This window comes from Balaenoptera musculus, chromosome 13 (assembly GCF_009873245.2).
Source record: "Balaenoptera musculus isolate JJ_BM4_2016_0621 chromosome 13, mBalMus1.pri.v3, whole genome shotgun sequence".
Classification (NCBI taxonomy): domain Eukaryota; kingdom Metazoa; phylum Chordata; class Mammalia; order Artiodactyla; family Balaenopteridae; genus Balaenoptera; species Balaenoptera musculus.
The window spans coordinates 63,790,034-63,813,875 of NC_045797.1; the positions used below are offsets into that span (position 1 = coordinate 63,790,034).

Below are 23,842 nucleotides of genomic sequence, written 5' to 3' on the forward strand. Positions count from 1 at the left end.
GAGAGGGCTTCCCTGGTGGCGCAGTGGTTGAGAATCTGCCTGCCAATGCAGGGGACACGGGTTTGAGCCCTGGTCTGGGAAGATCCCACATGCCGCGGAGCAACTGGGCCCGTGAGCCACAATTGCTGAGCCTGCGCGTCTGGAGCCTGTGCTCCACAACAAAAGAGGCCGCGACGGTGAGAGGCCTGCGCACCGCAATGAAGAGTGGCCCCCGCTTGCCACAACTAGAGAAAGCCCTCGCACAGAAACGACCCAACACAGCCAAAAATAAATAAATAAATAAATTTAAAAAAAAAAAAAAAAAAAAAAAAAAAAAAAGGCCGTTGAGAATATCAATCAAATCAACAGACGTTTAAAGAAGGGTAAATAAAACTTATCCAATTGAAGCCAATGAGAAATTCCTTGCAGCATAAACTATTAAAAAAACCTATAAAAATCTTCAATAACACAAAGCAAAAGATGATGAAGAGAAAAACATCACTTGCTTTCTTGGCAAAAACACGACGAATAAGAGGAAAAAAGCTCAACTTAAAACAAGTTACCTCTGGCTTTCTGAAAAGTATTAGAAAAATTGTGAAAAAAGTAATAGAAAGATGTACATCTGGATTTATTCACTTCAACAGGTTCTGAACAACAAATTTTACAGACTAAATGCGTGTGGGTGTCAGTAGAGATTCATGTCATGAAAATGTGATAGTTTAACAGTAGCAACTAAGAGGAAAAGGAGAAAAGCACTGTGTCCTAGTGATTGTTTCTCTTTCACAAATCAGCAATCATTCGTTTCTCCATTTTAGCCTTTCCTTTCAGTGAAATTTGAAAACCTATAGTGTAATAAAAACTACAAGAGAAGTCGTGGATATTAATAAAAATTTCATTTAAGGAATGTAATTTAAGAAATAGCAACTGCTCTGACTTTTTATAGGGTTTGGAACATTTAATTATTGTTTTAAAAGAGATCTTATTTTTCTTTCACCTCAGAAAATAGAGCCTACTTATAGCACATCCCCTGTCTAAAGACTTTTTTTAAAAAAATAAGTAATCCAGCTGGACAAGGCAACTGATACCTGTGTTTATTAAAAAACAGAATCCATGTGAAAGCTTTCTCAGACTTGCAAGGTTTCTGGAAATGCAAATTATCACACTACGTTCTACAATTCAATGCAATTTCTTTGAAGTCTAATGTTGCCTCACCATTAAAACCGTAATCATAAGGAAACAGATACGCTACATTAACCTGCAAAGGAATGATGAAACGTCACTTACACGGCTTCTTGGGGCATTTCTGGCATTTATGAAAGCCCCAGGAGGTACCCACGGTTCCACAGCAGTCCTCCTGCTTTGAAAGGCCAGGAAGCGCTTTGCCACACTGCAATGATGAGGTGTGAAATACAAAGGTTAATTGAATGCAGGATGCCCAGCTCCAGAGCACTGCTGTGCTTCACAGCCACATTATAAAACAGTTCTTGTTATTGACACAGAACCGGGGTGGGGGGGGTGGCGGGGAGACCTCTAAAACCTCAGAACAAAACACCAGCACACAATCAATACCGCACTCAAGTAAACATGCATATTTCCAAGAGCTCCTTGGCATTTTTAGAGTCTTCAGAAAACCTGTCACTGTTCAGAGCACTTTATAAAACTTAACTTTCCAATGCCATTTTTTCCTTAGTAAGAACCTCAAAACTTAAAAGATAAACTTTTTATAGATAACTAATAAGAACCTACTGTATAGTACAGGGAACTCTATTCAATACTCTGTAATGATCTATATGGAAACAGAATCTAAAAGAGAGTGGATATATGTATATGTATAACTGACTCACTTTGCTGTACAGCAGAAACTAACACAACATTGTGAATCAACTATACTCCGATTAAAAAATTAATTTTAAAATTTTAAAAAAATTAATAAAAGATAAACTTTTTAAATTTGAGTTTTAATTGTCTGTTGAAATCTCTGCCGTGGACACTCAGGGAACAGAGCTGTAAGGGTGAGGCGTGTACAGAGAGACCTTGAGAATGTGGCACAGATCCCGCCTAAAGAGGCCATTGGTCCTCCTGTAACACCAAGGGCTGGGCAGGGACAGGATATGATCACAGGCTGAGCCAGATCAGCTCTGGACAAGACAAAGTCTCCAGGCATCCAAGCAGCCTGACCCAGGGAAGTCAGCCAAGCTAGGAAGGTGCTGGCAGGTTTAAGTCAGGCCAGCAGGCAGAAAAGCCAGGCGTAGAGGCCACCTGAGCAACACGAGTTGACAGATGTGAAGATCCATCTCATCTTTTGGTCAACCAAGGTCAGAAGAGGCTGAGAGGCAGGATCCTAAAGTTAGACCAACTCAGTGGGGTTGGGAAGGCTCTAGGGCAACAGATTCTGCTCTGTGTACGGATTTGGAGGCCAGCTGTGCAGGAAGGGCCACCTGACTCCTCATCCCTATTGTGCAGGCTAAGCCCACGCCCCAGATCTAAGGGGTCCCTCTGCCTTCCTCTGCCTCAGTCTCTGTAAGATTCTCCAAATGGTTTCCAGAGTCATCTTTCCAAAGACAAGTCTGATCACATCACTGATTGAAAACCTTCAGCGACTCTCCACTGTCTGAAGACTGCAACCTCCCTAGCATGATACATGGGACCTTCCTGTTCTCACCTTAGACAATCTTTCTCTCTGTCCCCTTCTACCTCTCTACATCCATTCTTCAGGCACACCAAAGGACTCCTTATCTTCTGTACAAACTGTCTTTCCAAAAGTCATTTCTCCTCTCTGGAACGCCCTTCCTTCTTCTTTTGCCTGGAGAAACTTTCTTTATCCCGTAATCCCCAGCCCTGCAGAACCCTCACCACGAAGCCTCCTGTCTCCTCAATTTCAGCAAGTCCCTCCAACCATCCCTTCTACTCCAGGGCACTTTCTACACAATTCCACTGCTTCCACTATGCATTTTAATTAAACACAGATGTATCTTATTTATATCCCAATACACAGTACACATTGCAAATAAACGCTCAATAAATGTGGAAGGAAGAAAGGAGGAACTAGGAAACAAACAAACTAGTTGCCATCCATTCAAGCAAGCAGTGGTTCTGGGAAAAACCATGGAAATTAGCAAACTCGCCCAGGCTAGCAAGCAGAACTCAGGGACAAAAAGCTGGGGCAGGTGGTGACTCGAAGAAGGGCAGCAGTGAGTAGACACCAGTCACCTGGCAGGCCTCCAGGGACAGCACTGCTTTCCCACCAGGTCCACCCATGCAGCATTACCAACGAGGCTCTAAGTAACTACATGTCCCAATTGTAAAACAAAACCAGAGAAGGCTCAGCTCAGCTAATGAAGTTTTTGTTACATCATAGCTTTGAATTCCTTAGGTTTTTGTGGTTTTTAATGATTTCAACAGGATGTTGTATGCTCTCCAAAAATAGTGTATGATAAGCAGGAGGAGGGGAGGGGGGAAAACGGGAAAGGAGTGTGAACACTTGTACAAAATGGAGAACCTGAGGGAAGAAGAGCACATACTGGCTGGATTGAGGTAGTTCCCAGATTCCTTTAGCTTAATCACAGAAGGCTTAAATCTGAAATATGAAGCATGGAAGAAAGAACAGTGCTCCAGGCATAAGACTGGAAACAAAATGATTATGTTAAGAACACAGAGGTCTCCACTGTTGCAGTCCACTGACAAAGTTTGCTTATGGTTTATTTCCAGTCTTATCAGTCAGATTAACATAAGACACCAGTGCACACCACATGTAGTCCATTCTTGTCACAGACTCTCTAGGTTCTTCCCTTCATCAAGCAAAACTCTCAACACTTGCCGATTTTATATGCTCTAAATTTTAGTAGCAGTTAAAATCCAATTTTCACCTTGGATTCCTAGAATGTTTCACTTGAGAGGGCAAAAATAAATCATTTCTCCCGACCAGGGCTCAAAAAAGGTACAAGGTTTTCATTACAGGATTCAGGCCGCTTTATCCCATGGCTTTGTTTTGTGGGTCCACCACCAAGAGCGGCACAAGCCATCCAAATCGATTAAATAAATGGCAGCGTAGGTGGTACCACGACACTGTGTGTCCTTCTCAAAACTGGGTGCGCACAGTATGAGGACAGACTGCAAGGGATGAAACCAGGCTTGTAACAAGGCACAAGGATTCATGTACGCTCCTTTAGTTATTTAACGATGCAGAGACTTCAACGTGTAGCTAAAAACTCCACCTGAGACATCTTTGTGGCCAGATGAGGGCTCTCACACAAGAGACTACTCAGCACCACTAGGTCTTACCTGGATGTAGGAAGCATCTAGAGTAAAAGAAGGTAGAGGAAGAATCTCCCCTCCACACCAAAAGGCCACACTGGAGACAATCACATTGAAAAGGATGTTAGAATCCGGGATGATCTCAGAATGGAAGGTTCTACTTCTCCATGAGACATTATCACATGGACACAGGCTGACTCTACTGAACCACATTTTTATTCCCAGATTAAAGTGATTTTTACAACTTAAAAATACAAACGAGAGAGGGCAGACAGCAGAAGCAAGAAGAACTACAATCCTGCAGCCTGTGAAACAAAAACCACATTCAGAGAAAGACAGACATGATGAAAAGGCAGAGGGCTATGTACCAGATGAAGGAACAAGATAAAACCCCAGAAAAACAACTAAATAAAGTGGACATAGGCAACCTTCCAGAAAAAGAATTCAGAATAATGATACTGAAGATGATCCAGGACCTCGAAAAAAGAATGGAGGCAAAGATCGAGAAGATGCAAGAAATGTGTAACAGAGACCTAGAAGAATTAAAGAACAAACAAACAGAGATGAACAATACAATAACTGAAATGAAAACTACACTAGAAGAAATCAATAGCAGAATAACTGAGACAGAAGAACGGATAAGTGACCTGGAAGACAGAATGGTGGAATTCACTGCTGCGGAACAGAATAAAGAAAAAAGAATGAAAAGAAATGAAGACAGCCTAAGAGACCTCTGGGACAACATTAAACGCAACAACATTCGCATTATAGGGGTCCCAGAAGGAGAAGAGAGAGAGAAAGGACCAGAGAAAATATCTGCAGAGATTATAGTCGAAAAATTCCCTAACATGGGAAAGGAAATAGCCACCCAAGTCCGGGAAGCGCAGCGAGTCCCATACAGGATAAACCCAAGGAGAAACACACCGAGACATATACTAAGCAAATTGGCAAAAATTAAAGACAAAGAAAAGTTACTGAAACCAGCAAGGGGAAAATGACAAATAACATACAAGGGAAATCCCATTATGTTAACAGCTGATTTCTCAGCAGAAACTCTTCAAGCCAGAAGGGAGTAGCATGATATACTTAAAGTGATGAAAGGGAAGAACCTACAACCAAGATTACTCTACCCAGCAAGGATCTCATTCATATTTGATGGAGAAATCAAAAGCTTTACAGACAAGCAAAAGCTAAGAGAATTCAGCACCACCAAACCAGCTCTACAACAAACGCTAAAGGAACTTCTCTAAGTGAGAAACACAAAAGAAGAAAAGGACCTACAAAAACAAACCCAAAACAATTAAGAAAATGGTCATAGGAACATACATATTGATAATTACCTTAAACGTGAATGGATTAAATGTTCCAACCAAAAGACACAGGCTTGCTGAATGGATACAAAAACAAGACCCATATATATGCTGTCTACAAGAGACCCACTTCAGACCTAGAGGACACATACAGACTGAAAGTGAGGGGATGGAAAAAGATATTCCATGCAAATGGAAATCAAAAGAAAGCTGGAGTAGCAATACTCATATCAGATAAAATAGACTTTAAAATAAAGAATGTTACAAGAGACAAGGAAGGACACTACATAATGATCAAGGGATCAATCGAAGAACAAGATATAACAATTATAAATATATATGCACCCAGCATAGGAGCACCTCAATACACATAAGGCAACTGCTAACAGCTATAAAAGAGGAAATCGACAGTAACACAATAATAGTGGGGGACTTTAACACCTCACTTACACCAATGGACAGATCATCCAAAATGAAAATAAATAAGGAAACAGAAGCTTTAAATGACACAATAGACCAGATAGATTTAATTGATATTTATAGGACATCCCATCCAAAAACAGCAGATTACACTTTCTTCTCAAGTGCGCACGGAACATTCTCCAGGATAGATCACATCTTGGGTCATAAATCAAGCCTCAGTAAAGTGAAGAACTCTGAAATCATATCAAGCATCTTTTCTGACCACAATGCTATGAGATTAGAAATGAATTACAGGGGAAAAAACGTAAAAAACACAAACACATGGAGGCTAAACACTATGTTACTAAATAACCAAGAGGTTACTGAAGAAATCAAAGAGGAAATCAAAAAATACCTAGAGACAAATGACAATGAAAACACGACAATCCAAAACCTATGGGATGCAGCAAAAGCCATTCTAAGAGGGAAGTTTATAGCTATACAAGCCTACCTCAAGAAACATGCAAAATCTCAAATAGACAATCTAACCTTACACCTAAAGGAACTAGAAAAAGAAGAACAAACAAAACCCAAAGTTAGCAGAAGGAAAGAAATCATAAAGATCACAGCAGAAATAAATGAAATAGAAACAAAGAAAACAATAGCAAAGATCAATAAAACTAAAAGCTGGTTCTTTGAGAAGATAAACAAAATTGATAAACCATTAGCCAGACTCATCAAGAAAAAAAGGGAGAAGACTCAAATCAATAGAATTAGAAATGAAAAAGGAGAAGTAACAACTGACACTGCAGAAATACACAGCATCCTAAGAGACTACTACCAGCAACTCTATGCCAATAAAATGGACAACCTGGAAGAAATGGACAAATTCTAAGAAAGGTATAGCCTTCCAAGACTGAACCAGGAAGAAATAGAACATATGAACAGACCAATCACAAGGAATGAAATTGAAACTGTGATTAAAAATCTTCCAACAAACAAAAGGACCAGATGGCTTCACAGGTGAATTCTATCAAACATTTAGAGAAGAGCTAACACCCATCCTTCTCAAACTCTTCCAAAAAATTGCAGAGGAAGGAACACTCCCAAACTCATTCTATGAGGCTACCATCACCCTGATACCAAAACCAGACAAAGATATTACAAAAAAAGAAAATTACAGACCAACGTCACTGATGAATATAGATGCAAAAATCCTCAACAAAATACTAGCAAACAGAATCCAACAACACATTAAAATGATCATACACCATGATCAAGTGGGATTTATCCCAGGGATGCAAGGATTCTTCAATATACGCAAATCAATCCATGTAATACACCATATTAACAAAGTGAAGACGAAAAACCATATGATCATCTCAATAGATGCAGAAAAAGCTTTTGACAAAATTCAACACCCATTTATGATAAAAACTCTCCAGAAAGTGGGCATAGAGGGAACCTACCTCAACATAATAAAGGCCATATACGACAAACCCACAGCAAACATCATTCTCAATGGTGAAAAACTGAAAGCATTTCCTCTAAGATCAGGAACAAGACAGGGATGTCCACTCTCACTGCTATTATTCAACATAGTTTTGGAAGTCCTAGCCACAGCAATCAGAGAATAAAAAGAAATAAAAGGAATACAAATTGGAAAAGAAGTAAAGCTGTCACTGTTTGCAGATGACATGATACTATACATAGAGAATCCTAAAGATGCCACCAGAAAACTACTAGAGCTAATCAATGAATTTGGTTAAGTTGCAGGATACAAAATTAATGCACAGAAATCTCTTGTATTCCTATACAGTAATGATGAAAAATCTGAAAGAGAAATTAAGGAAACGCTCCCATTTACCATTGCAACAAAAAGAATAAAATACCTAGAAATAAACCTTCCTAGGGAGACAAAAGACCTGTATGCAGAAAACTATAAGACACTGATGAAAGAAATTAAAGATGATACCAACAGATGGAGAGATATACCATGTTCTTGGATTGGAAGAATCAACATTGTGAAAATCACTATACTACCCAAAGCAATCTACAGATTCAATGCAATCTCTATCAAATTACCAGTGGCATTTTTTACGGAACTAGAACAAATCATCTTAAAATTTGTATGGAGACACAAAAGACCCCAAATAGCCAAAGCAGTCTTGAGGGGAAAAAATGGAGCTGGAGGAATCAGACTCCCTGACTTCGGACTATACTACAAAGCTACAGTAATCAAGATAATACGGTACAGGTGCAAAAACAGAAATATAGATCAATGGAACAAGACAGAAAGCCCAGAGGTAAACCCACGCACCTATGGTCAACTAATCTATGACAAAGGAGGCAAGGATGTACAATGGAGAAAAGACAGTCTCTTCAACAAGTGGTGCTGGGAAAACTGGACAGCTACATGTAAAAGAATGAAATTAGAACACTCCCTAACACCATACACAAAAATAAACTCAAAATGGATTAGAGACCTAAATGTAAGACCGGACACTATAAAACTCCTAGAGGAAAACATAGGTAGAACACTCTTTGACATAAATCACAGCAAGATATTTTTTGATCCACCTCCTACAGTAATGGAAATAAAAACAAAAATAAACAAATGGGACCTAATGAAACTTAAAAGCTTTTGCACAGCAAAGGAAACCATAAACGAGACGAAAAGACAACCCTCAGAATGCAAGAAAATATTTGCAGATGAATCAATGGACAAAGGATTAATCTCCAAAATATATAAACAGCTCATGCAGCTCAATATTAAAAAAACAAACAACCCAATCCAAAAATGGGCAGAAGACCTAAATAGACATTTCTCCAAAGAAGACATACAGATGGCTAAGAAGCACATGAAAAGCTTCTCAACATCACTAATTATTAGAGATATGCAAATCAAAACTACAATGAGGTATCACCTCACACCAGTTAGAATGGGCTTCATCAGAAAATCTACAAACAACAAATGCTGGAGAAGGTATGGAGAAAAGGGAACCCTCTTGCACTGTTGGTGTGAATGTAAACTGATACAGCCACTATGGAGAACAGTATGGAGGTTCCTTAAAAAACTAAAAATAGAATTACCATATGATCCAGCAATCCCACTACTGGGCATATACCCAGAGAAAACCGTAATTCAAAAAGATACATGCACCCCAATGTTCATTGCAGCACTATTTACAATAGCCAGGTCATGGAAGCAACCTAAATGCCCGTCTACAGGTGAATGGATAAAGAAGATGTGGCACATATATACAATGGAATATTACTCAGCCATAAAAAGGAATGAAATTGGGTCATTTGTAGAGACGTGGATGCATCTAGAGACTGTCATACAGAGTGAAGTAAGTCAGAAAGAGAAAAACAAATATCGTATATTAACGCATATATATGTGGAACCTAGAAAAATGGTACAGTTGAACCGGTTTGCAGGGCAGAAATTGAGACACAGATGTAGAGCACAAACGTATGGACACCAAGGGGGGAAAGCAGTGGGGGGGTTGGTGGTGGTGGTGTGGTGAATTGGGAGATTGGGATTGACATGTATACACTGATGTGTATAAAATTGATGACTAATAAGAACTTGCTGTATAATAAAATAAAATAAAATTCAAAAATTTTAAAAACAAAACAAAACAAACAAAATAAATACAAATGAATTTCTCCTATGTGAATCACTCACCACATTTTCAGAGAAAGCCTGTCTCTCATTTCAAGGCATATCTCATTAGAAATCCAGGAGAAATGTGCTAACTTTATAACCCAATATTTAGTTATTTCAAGTCAGAAAGAAGAATCTATCCTGTCCATCGATCAATGTGACAAAGCTCCTCAAAAAGTTCCCACAACCTCTGGATGCAGATAGGGGACACTCTAACCCCACATGTCCCTTCTAGGGTTCAGCAAATGTATGACCCACCTAGAGGTATCCAAACAGAACAAGGAAGGTTCTGGCAACCAGGTCCTGTGAGTATCAACTGAAGAAAGTAGAGATAATAAGACAGGTGGCAGAGTTCAGATATGTTAAACGAACTTGTTGTTTGAAGTTAGCTGCATGGTGAAGGTATTAGCAGGACTAAAGGCTGCAAATCACAGGAAGAGAGGATTCAACTCATTAAGCAGGAGACCTTTTCAACAGTTAATAATCCTCAACAATGGAAGAGGTCAACATCTTCCCTGGGAATGGAGGCTGGAGGACCAACTCTCAGGAATGCTCAGGGTATGAAGTAGATGACTCTTAGGGTTTCTGCCAGGTCTAGGGTTCCATGCTCAATATACACTGACAGGTTGCATTACTTGATTTAGGAAATGCAAATTACTACACACTAGAGAAACCCCAAGTACTTCTGTTGCTCTCACGTCTCTACAGGACTGTGTCTGGGCATAGGCATTCCTACCCATCTCCTGTGTCTCACACCTCATCCCTCAAATCAACATCACCAGAGATGCTCACCCCAGCCTGACAGGTGAGGACTTATGCAAACTAGATAGAAAAGGGAAAAACAAATAGAGCTACTCCCAGCCCTAATCACCATGATTCTTAGAAGATTGGGTGCATGAAAATAACTCAACCTTTCCTATCTGCATACCTGTATTAGCACTATATATCAGAAGGTAAGACTATTTAAAAATCATTACAATTACTCCATGAATGTTCATGGTTTGACTTTTACAACAAAAAATTATTGCAAGCAATGGTGTAAAAGCCTTTGTTAAACATTGTTAAGAATTAACAGACTGCAAGATACTGTACTCTTCTAAATCTTGACCTGATTGAGAACACTTATCTGCAGACTTATCTGCAAAACTTACCTTGCAAATCCTCAGTTTTAAAACACCATACCACTTTCCTGATACTCAAAATAAAGCTGTGAGGACAACTGGTTTTAGATCTCTCTATAAATAAATGAGCTGGAATGGTAAGTTTTCAACTTATCATGGCTTATATTTTTTGTCAATTAAAAACTCACCACTGGAGTTGCTTCAGAGATGAACAATTGCTTGAAGAGACTGTGATAAACATTGGAGTGTGGTTTCAAGAGATTCAATTTTCACACCTTAAGATTACTGGTAACCACAATGAGAAGCCCGTGCGCCGCAATGAAGAGTAGCCCCAGCTCGCTGCAACTAGAGAAAGCCCGTGCGCAGCAACAAAGACGCAATGCAGCCAAAGATAAATAAATAAAATTTAAAAACAAAAAAAAACAAAAAAAAAAAAATAGAATCACCAGAGCCTTTCTCTAGTAATTTCATGTTTTTCTTGCCTTCAAATATTCCTGTATTAGCTGCTACATCAGTTATTTCAACCCTTCTTATTAATAAGAAAAATAAATCCCTTTACTTGTTTAAAAAAAAAAAAAAGATTACTGGTACCTATAATAATATCCTCATTTCAAGAACGTTTGCTACACTGGGCGAGTGCATCTTCTCCAAGGAAGATTCAGCCTTGGGGAAAGGAAGGAGTACTGGATTGGAATCATTATACCTGGATCTAAACCCCAGCTCTCTCTGATGAGATGTTCCACAGATTATCCAGCCTCTCCTGACCAGTCCTGAGACAATGGGACAGTAATCCCAACTTCAAAGGATTGTGGTGAGACTAAATGATGCATGTCCAAGCATGGTTGACCTTACCCCATCAGCCCCTGTGCAGGGACTAAAAGAAGGTGATCTTTTGGGGTGTGTTCTGCACCAGGACATAATGTTTGCTAAGCAGAGCATGGGCTGGATCTGCACCGTCCTCCTCAGTTTATATCTTGTGTGGGTGCAACCTATCAAGTGGTACAGTGCTGGCCAATTTGTTAGGCTCTCAGGATACATTCCTTAAAAGGGTTCAGATATTTCAGTAGTAGAAGGGTCACTTCATGAAGATGGCCACCATGTCAAGGACCAACTACTTAAGACATTTAAAAATGTTAATACTGAAATACTCTTACAAATTATCCTTATCACTTGTATGTAGCTCACTTTATTTTGTTATCAGGAACCATTATACATTGAAGTATAAAATACTTTGAGTTTGAAAAAAGAACATTTTCTCAAAGAGATTAAGGCGCTAGAACCAAAGAAACAAATAAACAGAACCTAAAATGTTAAAGGAATACAGATTTTTAAAATGCTCCTAGAGATTGCACTAAAGTAAAACATGAAAGAAGAGAGGCTGATGCATTGCAACTCTTTCTTGCAAGAGTATGCAGAGCTGTGTTTAGGCAAGAACTGAAACAAGGCAGTGACTCAACGGCTGGACTGGGGAGAGAGATTCCAAAGGGATGGAGCAGCTTTAATTAAGCCCAATACCTAATACAACTGGAAGGGACCCCAGGGCGGGGGTGGGGGAAGGACAGAGGAAGGCAGGCCAAATGCAAAGGAACAGCAAGCCGGTGGGGAAAGTCAGAGAATGAGGTGGAGCTAAGCCATGGAGAATTCTCCCAATTTGGGAGTCAATCTGTAGCTGGATATCAAAATTAATCAGGAGACAGAGAAAAGGAAAGGTCACCATTCCTTTTCCCAAAAGTTCTGGATTGCTTCCAGTGAGATATTTGACATCTTTGAAGCAGTGTGGCAAACATGGAAATATTGATAAAGAGGAGGAAGAAGAGGAAGAAAAGAGTACGTTTTTATAAAAGTATAGTATTCTACATCTAGTATTTCCCCTCAAAAGTAAGTAAGAATTATCGGGATAGAGTACATCATTCATGGGGGGGAAACAGGGAAGAAATTATATTTAAGGTCAACATGATCAGTAATAGAGGACCAAAATATAAAATTGGATAATTATTAAAGGCCCGTTAGCTATACTTCTCCTCACATGATTAGCAGAATGGGGCTTTTAAGTTCACCATAAATGATCTCTTTCCCAACAAATGCTGTCCCAGTAAGAGAGGTCCCAACACAAAACAAACTCCCAGGCATCTCCAGGTTTGGCAGAATTAGTGCTTTATGACTGTGAAATTGACCTTCCCACACAATTCTATCCCCTGTGGGCCCAGTGAAAAGCAGTGTAAAGATGACCCATAACCGAATAAATGACAAGAGCATAGTCTTTGAAGTTGGACCAACGTGGGTCCAAATCCTCACTTTACCCATCATCACCTACATGGCCATGGGCAAAACTCTCAACCTCTCTCTGCCTATTTTCTCTATAAAATGGAACTAAAAATGTCCATTTTCACAGAGCTCTCAAAACTTAGACAATACATAGAGGCAGATTCTACGTGAGATAGCCACATGTCCGGACATGCATGGCTCACAGTCAATATTAGACCCCTTCCTCTGGGTCCGTCATTTAAAAGTCCAGGCTTATTTAACAAATGACCAAGTAATCTAATAGCTACTCAATATAATACAGTGTCCCAGATTTAACTTACAGAGAAGAGCTGTATTAAAAAAAAAAAAAGTTAGCTCTAGATATTTAAGAAGAAACACGATATTCTTAAGATTTTGCTAAAAATGTTCAGGTTTTCACAAAAGTGCTCTGACCAGTAGAAAATGGTCAGGGAGTAAATGCTGTGGAGAGTTTGTGATTATCTGGATTTCATTTTTATTCTACTCAATAAGGACAACATGGTATCTCAATAAGTCAACCAGTTAATATCAATGTTCAAGCAGCAGATGATTTCACTTTGGGGACATCAAGATCCTTCTTGTCATATGCCATGTCTTGGTGCCAGAGGACCAAGACCATGAAGCCAAAATAGTGAAGCCTACTCTGCATCTACTCCCAAGCACCCATAGTGCAATCACAAGACACTGCAGAACATGGAACTCCCTAAAACATGTCCCAGAGAATGTATCTGTTTTTTCATGTTCAGCTAGTATTATGGACTGAATGTTGGTGTGCCCCTCCATGCAAATTCACATCTAACCCCTAACAGGATGATATTAGGAGGTAAGGCCTTTGGGAGGTAATTAGGTTTAGATGAGGTCATGAGGGTGGGGCCCTGTGATAGGATTAGTGTCCTTATAAGGAGAGGAAGACAGACCAGAGCCCTTTCTCTCTCTGCCATCTGAAGACAGTGACAAGGTGGCCATCTACAAACCAGGAAGAGAGCCCGACCAGGAACTGAATCTCTCAACATCTTGATCTTAGACTTCCAATCTCCAGAACTATGAGAATAAATTTTGGTTGTTTCAGCACCCAGTCTATAGTATTTTTTATGGCAGCCCAAGCTGACTTATACAGACAGCAATGGTTTATTGTGAATCCTCCACACCCAGGAAAAATGACCTAAGAGCCTAGATGGAACAGTAGAAACAATATTGGAGTAGGAAGCAGAAAGCCTCAGTCTTGGCCCTTACCTACCATAAACTCAAAACAAGACGTGAAGCAAATTTATTTCTCTCTGGACTTTAGCTTCCTCACCAATCAAATTTTAAGGATAGACTAATTGCAAATATTCATTGATGCGCCTAGATTCTATGATTTTATGAAGACTCTAGTGCAGGGGTGAGGGTAACCTGTGAAGCTCCATGTTCCTTAAATGTTCCCTGCCTGCCAGGTTGATACACTAGATTCCCTGCTGCCACATGCTTCCTAGTCCTAACATCATACCCTGACCGGGACCAACTTGATCAGTGATAACCAGAATGGGCCTCCTCTTCTGGACCCTGCTTCATACCCTTTCCCTTTCCTGCTAGTCAGTACTCACAAAAAAAAGGCAGCTCTTTCTAAAAACAGTCATGGCTTTTAAATGGCTCCTCTCTAAATTATAAGAATTATAATGAATAGATGATTACCAATAGGCAAAATATCAGAAATTATTCAAGACAGTCATTGAGATACAGATTTTCCATGCCTTGAGCAATGACTCATTTTAAAGTCACATTATGGTTGATCAACCCACTCTGCACAGGTGTCCCATAAATTATTCCAAGTGTGCAACTGCCATGCTCACCTCTACCTCCACCCAGAAGCACCTTATTCCAATGTTCTGGCACAACGCCTTGAGGTATTCTGGCAAACAGAAGCTACACCCTCAGTTCTATGAATCTGGTTGAGGAATGTGAATCCCATTTTTTGAAAATCTGGGATTTCTCATAAAAACCAGAATGAGGACCCTCATGGGAAAAGTTCTCCCTGTATGTAATGTAACAATTAATCCAAACTTCTGTCACAGGGCCTCTTTGTTTCTATTAATCTTTTCGCTGTGATATAAACACATTTCCACTTTGGCAAAATGACTTCTGCCCATCTTCCGAGCAAAACAGTCCTCCTCCAGCCTGTGGACCAACTATGGCTCCAAATCAAACTAGAAACCCTCATGAGAACTCTTCAGCGTCCATGTACCAGAACATTAAATATGTTCATGTCTATGTGCCAATGAGAAAAAGGGTCCAAATCTCTGAACCCTATCACTAACGCAACTATAGCAACATATTTGATCAACTTGTTCTAAAGGCCTGTTGTCATAAAGGAGAATATTGTACGATGGAGCACTGGCAGGGTAACAGGCATTGTCTCATAAGAAGAAGAGGAAAACGCTTAAATACTTCCAGATTTTCTAAAAGAACTTGTAAAAAATTTGCTTTGGCTTGAGCAGAACATTCTTTACAGGCAAGATTTTTTTTGTTGTTTTTGTTTTTTTTTTTTAAAGTCCACCCAGCTTTCTTTTATTAGAGTAATTAAAACAATGTTAGGCATGTGGTGTATCTGATACAACCATAATCCTCTGATATTTCAGGGTATTGATTTTACAAAGTATCTACTGTGACTAGGGCATTAACTGTTGGAAATGTATCCACATTGATTTCTGACAGTGTATTTGTTTAAAGCCTGCTGAAGCCAAACCATGGGCTTCAAGGAATTCCAGACAACTACTTTAGTTTTATGAAACAGTATTTTTAAAGTTACACTAAGGCAAAAATGGTTTTAAAGTAACATAAAAGGAGAAAAAATTCTTAAGCATGAAACGTATGATTCTACTTGACATCTTTTCTAAATAAACGATCAAATTTGGGCTGCCTATTTTCTCCACCTCTACAATGATTTGAGTATTTCAACAGTCTAGTCTAGCAGGCTATGATGTATGTGTCTTGCTATTCTTAAATTGCAAAAAGAATTATGTTTTTTCATGATTATATCCCAACATCATAATTCCCGCTAGCCTTTCCTTGCAGCAAAACACAAATAACATCATAAATCCTAGTACTAGATGGTACAAACATGGAATTTATCCAAACTTCCATTACCAAGGATATTTCCTTTATAAAGTTAGACTCAAGATGAGGGAGGAAATAAAGACAGGCATGTAGGTATGGCATGGTTATTACTACAGCAATCAGATCACTCCCAAATGATGAACATAAGGCCTATTCTCCCCAATGCTTATTTCTAGAACTGTATTCAGAGAAATTCTTTCTATGAAGCTTCATTGCTCGTCAGTTTCATTTTTGTTTACGTAGAGATACTGAAAGGAACAAAAACCCATTTGGGGCCTCATAACACTATGTCAGCTGTATGTAACACGTGCCTCACTTGGTTAAGCTTTCAGTTTTTCGGTATCTCATCCAAGTACACAGAACTCAAAACTAATAATTACCTGTGGTTTGGTCACAAGTAGTATAGAAAAACTGAATGCCACAAGCCATATTAATAAGTTTCTTTAATTCCCTGTGAGCAGGGAACCATGTCTGTCTTGACCACTGCTCTGCCACTTGTGGCGGGAATATTTACTGCTCACCAAAGAACCACCTGCTTCCCCACATGTTCTGGTCCCTTACTCTGTTAGTCAGCTTGGACTGCCATTACGAAACTCCAGAGACTGGGTGGCTTCAACAACAGACATTTATTTTCTCTCCCAGTTCTGGAGTGTCAAAAACCAAAATCAAGGTGCTAGCATGGCCAGTTCTGGTGAGGACTCTCTTCCTGGCTTATAGGAGGCTGCCATCTTGCTATGTCCTCACATGACGAAGAGAGGGAGCTCTCTGGTGTCTCTTATTACAAGAACACTAATCTTATTGTATCAGGGCCCCACCCTTATGACTTTATTTAATCTTAATTACTTCCTTACAGACTATCTCCAATTACAGTCACATTGGGGGTTAAGACTTCTCTTGCTGTCAGAATTGAGAGGTCATGTATTCCATATAGCACAGCAGTGACATGGTGGAGACCACAATCAGCCTGAGTCCCTGAGAGATGTGTAGCACAGAGCCCCCTGCTCACCTGTTAGACATATAGTGCATACAAAGTGTAAGCTGGGCTTCCCTGGTGGCGCAGTGGTTGAGAATCTGCCTGCCGATGCAGGGGACACAGGTTCGAGCCCTGGTCTGGGAAGATCCCACATGCCACGGAGCAACCAGGCCCGTGAGCCACAACTACTGAGCCTGCGCGTCTGGAGCCTGTGCTCCGCAACAAGAGAGGCCGCGATAGTGAGAGGCACGCGCACCGCGATGAAGAGTGGCCCCCGCTTGCTGCAAATAGAGAAAGCCCTCGCACAGAAACGAAGACCCAACACAGCCAAAAATAAATAATAAATAAATAATAAATTTAAAACAAACAAAGTGTAAGCTTTTGTAATGTTTATTACTGCAGCAAAACCTAGCCTACACTGACTAATACTAATATATTTACTGACGACTCACCTGTGCCCAGTAGTGAGCTCAGTCTGTAAGTGGCCCTGTCCTCATGCAAAGCACAAGCTTGTGGGGAAGAGAAGAGAGGCACAAAATCATCAACTTTAAGACAACTAAATTCAAAATGATCTGATTGGATTCTACATGCAGTAAAAGGTCGGGAGGAGAGAGCAATGTGCATTGAAGGATTGAAATGCTTTTTAGAGGAGCCAACACTCGAGTCTCTCAAGTCGGGGTGGATTTGAAAGATCTTTCTAGGTATTGACTGTATTCGAGGTTTGTACAGTTTGCTTTGTCCACAGATCCTGTGCATATGTGAGTATCAGTGGTGTCTAAGATTGTGGAAAAGAAGACAGACATCAAAATCATCACAGTCAGAGGACTGCATGACTAAAAGAGGCCTTGGTAGTCTTCTCAGCCAAACCAGTTATTTGAAAAATAAAGAAACCAAGGGCCAGAGATATGGTGAGTTTGCCAAAATGGAAAAAGAGCTATTATCTTGGAAATACCAACACAAGCTAGTCCCCTTACCTCTCTGAGCCTCAAGTTTCACTTAAGTAAATGGGAGACAAGAATACCTACTTTTCCTTGTTATGAGGTTGTTTTGAAGGTCAGGTAAGGCCATACATGTGAATGTTCTCTATCAACTATTTTATAAAAATACACAGCCTTACTAAGATGCCTGCCCCAAAGCCACAGAGCCGTCAGACCATTTTCTCAACTCCATCAAAGCCTGCACACTCTAAGCCAGTCCTCTCCAAAGCGTCATCTTGAAAGCACTGCTGTCTTTGTTCAAAATATTTAGAACTCCTCTGTCCGGGTTTCAGAATTCTCTTCAGGGCTGAAGACATGTTATTTTAAATGCCCTCAATGGTGGTATTCAGCTCACGAGAGGCTGAACCGAGCATCAGAAGCTTTCGGATTCATTGAGAATACATTAAATGGGTGAGCTGCAGAAAATCGAAGACTAGTTTTCATGTGCAGCTTGTTAACTGGTTCTGAAACACTTCCTTCAAAACCAGTTTCCAAACTGCACAACAGCAGTATCACTAGAGTAAATGCACAGTCTCAAAGACAGATCTTGTTGAAACAATATCCAATTTCATATATAAATTCTTTTATATACAAAAGGAGAAAAAATGGAATGAGGATGAGAATAAAAAACAGTATTTATCATCATTGTGGGGGAAGGTGCAGGGCAGAGTTGGGGAATCCTTTTATTATCTTTCAACAAAGGGTAATGTTGCTTTTTTCACTACAACTTTATGGGTCAGGTTCTGAAGAATTGTGTTGTTTTTTTTTTGTTTGTTTTTTAGCAGATCAGATGATTCCACTTCATTTTAGCAAATCTCAATTCCAAGGGGTCATGCAGACAAAGCCAAGAAACAACATCAGATCCTAGAAATATCAGCTGTGACTCTTCAAACATTTTTGTAATGTATAGAGCCTAAACCAGCCATCAGTTCAAGTCACGGGCTCTTAAAACCACTTCCAACATGCTCAGAACTGTCATCTTCAAATGTAATGACCACAAAATCTTGCCACTTTGTCAATATCAGAAGTGACACAACATGCATCCACTCAGAACTGCCCCATGATTATTTTCAATGCCTACTCCTCTGAAAAAACAGGAGTCTAATTAATAGGTATATTATTTTAGTGAGCCCTAGAGGTATAAAATACGGAAATTTGATATTCCATGTCATGATAAAGGCATTTTCACTGCCTTTATCATAAATAAAATGAAAAACATCTGAACGGACCGAAGAAACATAAACTTGCTTGTCTATTAAACAGGTCAGGGTAAGTGAACACTTGAAGCTGACAGCCTCTTTGATGCCCAGAAGACATCGGCCTGGGTAAAGACTCGATATTAGGCAGTAGGAAGGGTAACGTCTGGGTCATCACCCATTCTCCTAAGTACTCTACTTCAGTTCTAAGAATCTATATTTTGATTATCCTAATGTCTCAGTCCTACATTCTCAATCCAAGTAAAACCAGCGGTTCTTCCCGCCACTGGCAGAAGCCCAGTGACATGGAGACATGTTCTCTTTCATGTGCAGTGTGTTTCCCCTTTGGATCTTATCCCTGTCTTTATTGATCTTTTCAACTCCAAGGAAGAGGGCCCCTGCACAAAGTCCATCTGGCAGAGGCAGTTGGAAAGACCAATCGACACTGCAGAGGTCCAAGACCTATCACTGCGATGCATGTGACACCTTCAGTGACACCCTCTGCTGTTGACACAGGTAAGGTTTGGCAAGGATGGCCATTTCATGGCTGCTGGGGACAACCAGACTCCCTAACAGTCAGTTAAATATTTCTTAGATTATGCCAAAGGACTATTTGAGTAGGATACTGAAGTAAACCCCAGATGGCATAGGAAGTGCCTGGTGTTTATGACTTATTCCACCTGAAGGAGGCCAAACTTCAGTAAATGCAATCAGCACACCCCCCCCCCCACCAGGGCTCTCTGCTCCTGGAGAAGGCAGATGTCTGGTGGCTCTGGCCCTGCCTTCCCTCATCATTGTCCAGCAGCCCCTCTGCAAGAAGGCCAAGTTCACCCAGGAGGGCCCCGACCCCAAGAGCATGTGGCCTGGGGAAATGGGGAAGAGAAGAAAGCCACATACACACCTGTACCCACTGTTGACCCAGCCTGGATGACTCAGTTCTCCTTCCCACATAAGGGATAACACAGATACAAGAGGCCAAGAGCCTTTGGTAAAATGTTTTATAGTTATTCTTTCTTTAGACTTCTCATCTGTTTATGTAGTTTATGGACTCAATTTAGGGAATTAACCAGTGTGAAAGTGTTACAACCATGCTGGCATTATCCCCCCATCAGGATAAAATTGGTATTTCATCATAGCTTCAGGCCTCACCCCAGTAATGCTCATCATCAGGGCAGAGAAGAGTCTGAGGAAATCAAAGAAGAGGTTTCTAAGCAGAACTTCATGTCCTTGATCCCTCAAATGAGCACTAAATTCCTTTTCCATCACTGAGAAGAGATTTGGAAAGTCTGCAGCCCATCTCCACAGCTACATCTCTACTTATCCATCTCCGTTTTTTCTGCCGTGTGGAACTGACAGGCATCTGTTTCTCTACTTTCTCATTGGCTTCTGTGTGGTAGAAACCAGGAAATGTTTTTCTTCAAAGTCCTGAGACTTTTTTAAAAAGTACTTTCAGCCATGTAGTTCAGTTACTTTTCCACTTCAGTGAGTTCACACTTTCTTGTTAATTTCTCCATGATGCTTATTTTTTAAAAGTTTTTTTAAACAAAAGCAAAGTGCATCTGCTTGGCCCTTCAGAATTGTATGTGTGTGTATGTTCATTCCAGTGTTCAGGTTTAGAGCTTGAGGATGTTATTGAATTTGTCTGCCAAAAGAGACCAATCTCCAATTAAAGAATCTTTTTCTCCAGTGGCCCATTCTGTTTCTATTCTTCCTGTCCAAAAAGAACTGTTGGAACAACTTCTGGAACCTCTAAGAGGATCCCAAACTGTTCTCGTGTCATTTTAACTCAATTTTTGCCCCAGGGCTTATAATTTATATGACCAGTAATTAAAGGAAAGAAAGGTTTTTACAACGATATCAGGATTTCACATCAAGAAGTGGTCCTTTTCTTCCTAATCCACATAAAGCTTGTTTTCTTCTATAGAATATATATTAGAGAATTTAATCTTAGAGTGTTTCTTATGGTTTTGTAAATTAAACTGTATTTTTTTAATTGAAGTACAGTTGCTGTACAATATTACATAAGTTACAGATATACGATATAGTGGTACACAATTTTTCAAGTTTATACTCCATTTATAGTTATTGTAAAATATTGTCTGTGTTCGCCATGTTGTACGGTATATCCTTATAGCTTATTTTACACCTTATAGTTTGTACGTCTTCTACCTATGGGTTTTTTTTAATCATTATGGGGATTTTATGGTTGCCAACTATGAAAGTGGGTTTGTATGTTATTTGATTATCTTTATCTGTGCTAGAGTGCTGTACTAAAAATACCCTCTCTCTTCTGTTTACATCTACTTCAGGTTTTCTAGTATTTCTATCCTTATTTAACGCAGGTATTTATACATGGAATTTGCTGCTCTTTTGGCACTTGCAATCGGAAAGTCTTGAGGCACTTGAATTTTTGTCTCATCTTGTAACTAGTGTCTAATTAAGGGGCATGTTTCCACAATGAACAAAAAGCACATGATTTCACAAGGCAGCAATGGCACACCCAACATGGAAGCTGGACTCTGAACCCTACCTCTCATACAAGGTCTTTTCATACTATCTGACATCATTAGGTCACTGTAAACGTTTATTTCCAGTAATTGGGCAATAAATAAAACATGTTTGAAACAACCAAAAACTCAGATGCCAAATAAATCTCAAATTTAGTCACTGTTAAGAGAACCAGTTTAAAATAAAGGACACTCTTGCACAATGGAAAAAGTGTACACATTCGATGACCCTGTGGTGCAAAAATAGATTTGAGGGGTATTTTTCTGAAATTTGGCCTCTCCCTAGAGATGAAAACTTGACTGGAAATGTTGAAGTTTTAAGCACATGAAAACATGAGATTATCCTGAAAGTAGTTGGTAATTATAACCCCTAGAAATGTAATTCTAATTTGATCTATACATTGAGCAAAATCTCAGAAATGTTTTCAAATATATATGGCATACCACTGTTTACTGCAGACAGCACAGATACTTACCTCTGCCAAAATTATGACTTTTCAGCTACTTCAAACTTGATTTACATTCAAGAAACCAATTCCTCTTAGCCACCCTGTACGTTCTATTAGATTAATTTCTATTCTTTTAATACTTTAAAGTGAATTTAGTGATGCCTGTACCCAGCCTGATTCACACAGAAATCAACAGTTTATATAATCTTAAGAACAAGAAGTTATTTTTAGGACTCTGAAAGATGAAACATCACTTTCTACAATAGGAAAGGTATTTCCCCCTTTATCTTGACACTTTCCATCAAGGTGAAAAACACTTTAGATATTTCCAATCCCATTATTCCTCCTCGTTCCACTTTATAATCCAAGCCAAAACAATCTCTGTTCTTATTAATTTAACTATCATCACTAAGTCTAGTCACTGACCACTGAGTTTTCTCCATTAATCCTCTCTCACTTCATCTCTACAACAGCACTGGATTCCATGACTGATATTCAAGAATACCTGATTCTTGACATCAATCAAAGATGGAACTGGTTAAAACAAAGATGTAGCTACTCATCTTTACCTCAAAATCCTCCCCTCCAAGGGTCAGTTAATCAATCAGAGAGCGCATTGATCTGATTTCTGAAGCCAGGGAGTTCAGAATACTCCAACTCATCACCACCTTTTTCTTCACAACAGCCCATAATCAAATCCTGATGCTGGATTCTTCACAAAAGCCTCTGCATTAATCTCTTCATCTTTAAATTTACTTCTTAGATTGGACCCCGATCATTTCACAATTGGACCAAGGCCAACTTCTCTTCCCTGGCCTCCTCATGTCTACCATCCCCACATCCACTCCCATCTCATTCAAAAGTTGAAACTTTTAAAATTTTCTAAAAGTTCATTACATGTATTAAACTTAGAGCTTTTAAGTTCATCTTAAAATTATATTATTCTATTTATAAGTCTAGGAAATGTTCACATTTCCCTTCTTTTCCTCATAAGGAATTTTCAAATATGCTGAGATAAGTCAAAGAATAATACAGTGATCACTTGTTTTCCCACATCTCAGAGTCAACAATTATTACAATTTTGTCATATTTGTGTATAAAAGGCATTTGAAAGTAAATTACAGACATCATGGCATTCCTCACTCAAGAATAAGGACACTACCCTCCATACCTCTAACACCATTATCACACCTAAGAAAATAATAGTTCCAAAATACCATCTAATATCCAGTCCGTATTTAAACTTCCTCAATTGTTCTTCAAATGTCTTTCAGAGCTGGGTTTTGATTTTTTTAAAACCAAGATATGATTAAGGCTCATATATTATATGTGCTGTTGTCTCTCTTTAGTCTCTTTCTGAGGAAGTCAATCTATATTTTTTAATGATATGAAGAAACCAAGCAACAATACCCTACATTATCATTCTTTCTGATGTGAGGGAGTATGATAGTTTTGGCTTGTTTCTTCACCCTCAGTATTCCCTATGAGCTGGAGGTTAGGTGTAAAGGATTGATTAGATTCAGCTCACACATTTTTGGCAAGAATACCTTTAAGCTGTTGCTCTACACTTCATACTGCATCCCATCAGGAGGCATATAATATCAGTTGTCCCCCTTTTAATGATTCTG

At 39.4% G+C, this 23,842-nt stretch overlaps 1 protein-coding gene across 8 annotated transcripts in view; it reads right to left on the bottom strand.

Annotated features, from left to right (window-relative positions):
• LTBP1 (latent transforming growth factor beta binding protein 1) overlaps window positions 1–23,842 on the bottom strand; it is a 418,216-nt gene that overhangs the window by 180,253 nt on the left and 214,121 nt on the right. For all 8 annotated transcript variants that reach the window (XM_036872897.1, XM_036872896.1, XM_036872900.1 and 5 more), the window contains one exon: window positions 1,264–1,366. In XM_036872897.1, coding sequence (XP_036728792.1) covers window positions 1,264–1,366 — 103 coding nt within the window. The remainder of the gene's footprint in view (window positions 1–1,263; window positions 1,367–23,842) is intronic.